The 4,272-nt window shown below is 34.2% G+C and overlaps 1 protein-coding gene across 1 annotated transcript; it reads right to left on the minus strand.

Moving 5' to 3' along the window:
* Window positions 1-1,669: 1,669 nt before the first annotated feature.
* Window positions 1,670-3,565, minus strand: LOC113708749 (auxin efflux carrier component 5). The gene is made up of 5 exons (XM_027231341.2): window positions 2,822-3,565; window positions 2,598-2,683; window positions 2,139-2,296; window positions 1,978-2,054; window positions 1,670-1,841 (listed from the first exon to the last, which is right to left on the minus strand). The coding sequence occupies exons 1-5, from the start codon at window positions 3,499-3,501 to the stop codon at window positions 1,769-1,771; spliced, it is 1,074 nt and encodes a 357-aa protein (XP_027087142.2). The 5' UTR covers window positions 3,502-3,565; the 3' UTR covers window positions 1,670-1,768.
* Between the last annotated feature and the right edge of the window lie 707 nt (window positions 3,566-4,272).

Raw genomic sequence — 4,272 nt, forward strand, 5'->3', positions numbered from 1 at the left:
CACGGTTACCTGATCTAAACGAGCATTGGATATTTAAGTACAAGAACTTCACTGGCTCTCGTGAGCAATAAATGAACATTTGATTACTGCATCATGACATCATATCAATGCTTTATTGTGAAATATACTTGGCTGTTGATTTTACTGGTCACTCTCTGAGCTTCTAGCTCACCCCCTATTATCTACTTCTCCCCATAGGGATCGGAGTAAAGGAAGATCTTGTATTTGGATCTCTATGTGGCTGGATGGCGTACATCTTGTATAGTTTAGATTTGGTTTTGGTTTATGTACTTTTGGGCCTGTATAAATATTTGGAATTGAATCGGATGTATACCTACATTCTACGCTTAGAACTAGTTTCCGCTTCGCTTATGATATGTAATTTTGGAGAATTGGATGTATTATTCGAGTTGTACCTTGTAATTTACTTGAGAAATGTAGTACGTAAGTGAGTCCCGGCAAGAGTTGGGCTGGCGGTCCGCTAAACCCTTTGATTCGCCTTAGAGGGAGGTGGGACCGTCACAGTCAAAACTAGTACTAGTTTTCTTTTGCTTTTCAATCTCAGATATAGGATCAGCTATTATATTCTTCTTCTAATTTGGCTGATAATTGAAATACTAAAACTGTCTTTATTGTTTCTTCTTCTAAAGTGTTGGCATTCTGATAAACTTTGTAAAATCATATCATGCAAAATAAAATCTCAAGCCTGGCCTGATATTTCTCAACAAGTTAAAAGGGAAAAAGATAAAGTAGGGGAATGCGAATTACTCACTTAAAATTTTTTTAAAAAAAAATTAGTAGTTTTTTGGTGACTTAGGCTTAAAATTATCATATGACATTAATGCCAACATAACTAATCCATCCAGGCTTGTCATTTAATTTTTGAAATACGGGCTCTCTTAAGCCACGTCTATGCTTCTATTTCTCAGCACATTTTACAGCCCAAGGTGGCCTCTCCATCATTGGAATTAAAGTTGACCCTAACATCAAAATTTTGAAGTTCTAATTAATCCCATTGTTCTCTCTTGTTTCCCCCTTGATTATTTTAACTAATTATAAATTCTAATTTTGAATAATTAATTTTTGTGATATTCTCGATTGCTTTTATATTTTAATTATAGATTTTTTAATAACTAAAAAATTTAAAACCTATAATCATCCTTCCAAAGAGTAACTTTTATTGCTTTTGATTATTCTCTATAATCAGTTTCTATAATCAGATTTTATAAAATCCAAAGCAATCAACAACAAGGCCCATGCAAGACTCTAGTTTAAAATATATATATATATATATATATATATATATATATATATATACATATTTTTTGCTTCCCACTATTGTTTGTGTATACCACGAAAACTCTTTGTTCATTATCTAAAAAAAAATTATTTGGAAAATTCCAAGTCTTAATCACTGAGCATTAATTTTATTGACCAAAGTCAGTTCATTTTGCAATTAATCCCGATTCTGCCTTTGTTAGCAAGCTAAGAGACCCAACGCCCAAGTACTTTCTTTTAAATTGGAGGCCAATTATCTCTTTCTTTTCTTTTCTTTTCTTTTGAATACAAACATATTATTGTGTATAACCAATATATATTAGCAAAAATCTACACAAATGGAATGGTGAATGAGAGAAGTATAAATTATAAGAAAGAACAAATTAGAAAGTAGTACGAACAAACACCGTTTCTGGTTGTCATTAATTAGATTAAAGTCTCGGCCAATATTTATGTGTTAAAATTATTAGGGAGGGAGATACAACGTTGGTCAATGTAAAAACTCCAATATGGCATAATATCCAACCATCACCGGGAGGGCCACGATCATGCCAAAGATCACCCTGAAAATAATTTTGCAAATTAGAGAAGATTCAATAATATATATTACGGGATGGGCATAAATTAATTCATACTAAAACGTTTAATCTGCAAAAAGCATATATTCTTTCATCTTTTTGCGTGTTGTGTTATACTTACGCAGTGCTGAGGACGTCTGCGTGAAGACCATATTCTTTGGCAAAAATGAAGGAGGTGATCGATTGTGGCACCGCGGCCTGCAAATTGAACCATTGTTAGCTGATTCAAAAAGCAAGAAAATATGGCCGAGAAGTAACAAGAATTGTTGGACGTACAGTTACCTGAATTATGGCAACACGCAAAACATCTCCATGCAACCCTACTGCTATGGAACCGATTGCCATTGCAGCTGGTCCAGCAATGAACCTTAAAACCATTCCAAAAATAGTCAGGCTTGTACCACAGGCAACTATTTTCTCTTGCAAAGCCATGAACAACCCTACAACATATGAAAGCTGTCATTAATTGTTTCTGCATTTTATGCGCTATCAGTGTTAAAAGTTTCTTTTATATTAGTAGGTTTAGATGCATGTTACGTGCACAACAAAATAAATTTCAAATTTAAAGAAAAAAATATGTGGTATGTATTATATTTAATCCCAGTAGTATAATGAAATTCTTACACTGTTAGTGCATAAAAAGAATACTTTAACGTAACATCCTAACTATGTATGCACGTTAAAGTGGGTGATTAATGTGCAAAAAGGGGGAAAAAAAAATAAGAGCATGCTTGCACTTACCCATGCTGAACATGGCAGTTCCAGTTCCAGCTCTTGACATTATCAATATGGAATCTTCCATAATAGCTGGCATTTGAAAATGCCACCTAAAATTACGAACAAGGTAGAATGTTAGTTTGTTATTCATTGAAATTCTTGATCCGCGAGTTTGATGCATGAGGGGTAAAAGAAATAACTAAACACTCAATGTTCTGAATGAAAAAAGTCTTGCATGTCAAACATACCTGTTGGCTATTAATGCCCAAGTGATGCCAACGGTACAAGCATAAGAGTTTGGATTCATGGCAAGCTTTTGCCACACCCTCTTCACTAATGACCAAAAAGATGGTTTAGTCTCTGCTACAGCCCTTGAATTTGCTTCCAAATCTTTTACAGAATTGTCAGCCGCCTTTGAATCTCCCACAGTTTCATCACTGGAATAAAAGTCGGTTTGAGTCCGTCTAATCTCTAAAACCAGCAACAGAATTGTTAGCCATACAATAGCCTGTATGACTGATCCTTGGACAACAAGATCAACAGCAGACTGGCCATACATGCCTCTGGCAATAGGCACTCCCACAACAAGGGAATTTGTTAATGTAGATAAAGAGAAGCCTGTTATGGACCAACAATAACTTCCCTTGCTACTAAACTTTGCCCAAAATGCCAGAACCACCACAATGATCACCTTTGAAATTGCATCAGCAGCAACAAAGGGATAGTTCATCTTGAAAGGATCGACATGGGATGTGAATTCAAAGATGAAAAGGGGTAGGGTGAAATAAGCGACAAACCGATTTATAGCATCACATTGTTCTGGTGTAAACAATCGCCACCACTTCACAGAACCATACCCTAAAACCAATGCTACATAGAGTGGAAACATGGTTGCAACCACCTTGTAGACATCTCCCAACCCTATCATCTTTACGTTTTGGATACAAAACGTTAAAAAAGAAAAAGCCTTTGAAGAAAATTGCTAGACAGTACTGTTGAAGAGGTGTTCCGTATAGCATGTTCATTTCAAGAGAAATAGTAGCTATTTATATGCATGTGGCTGTTAGGAAATTTGTTTCATTCAATAATTGTATGTGTTCAAAGTTTTGGTGTACTAATACATCGCAATATAGTACTAAATATATGTTAAATATTTTATTCATAGACACCACTTTTATTTCGAATACAATAATATAATGTAATTATACACCAAATAATATAAAATAGTACAATAACCGGATTGAACCATATCAAACTCCAACCGCACTGGGTCCTCTCTCTAGGAGCACGGAATTTCCTATATTATATGAGTGTGAGAGTTAGGTAAGTTATTTCCTTTTATTATTTCGGTTTGGAGTTCAAGTTGTGCTCTTGTATATGAGTTTTATTCTTATTAGGCAGTTTAATTTTGTGCTGCAAGCAAATAGTTTATCACTATTTCCATTTATCTCGTATAGTAACAAGGAACTTTCTATTTTGTAGGTGTGGAAATTCAATAAGTTATTTCTTTCATTACTGGTACTTGGATTTGAGGCTCATGTTGTATTTTTATATAGAGATTTTTTTTTTCTCGACGTTGGTATTAGTTTGGTGATAGGGTCGAACACATTAAATTTTGTGTATTAATTTTATTTTCATATTGTGGCTTGTGTTTCATTAAAGTACCGTGTTCTTAAAATTTTCAATAATTGATTATTTC

Source organism: Coffea arabica, chromosome 9c (assembly GCF_036785885.1).
Source record: "Coffea arabica cultivar ET-39 chromosome 9c, Coffea Arabica ET-39 HiFi, whole genome shotgun sequence".
Taxonomy (NCBI): Eukaryota; Viridiplantae; Streptophyta; class Magnoliopsida; order Gentianales; family Rubiaceae; genus Coffea; species Coffea arabica.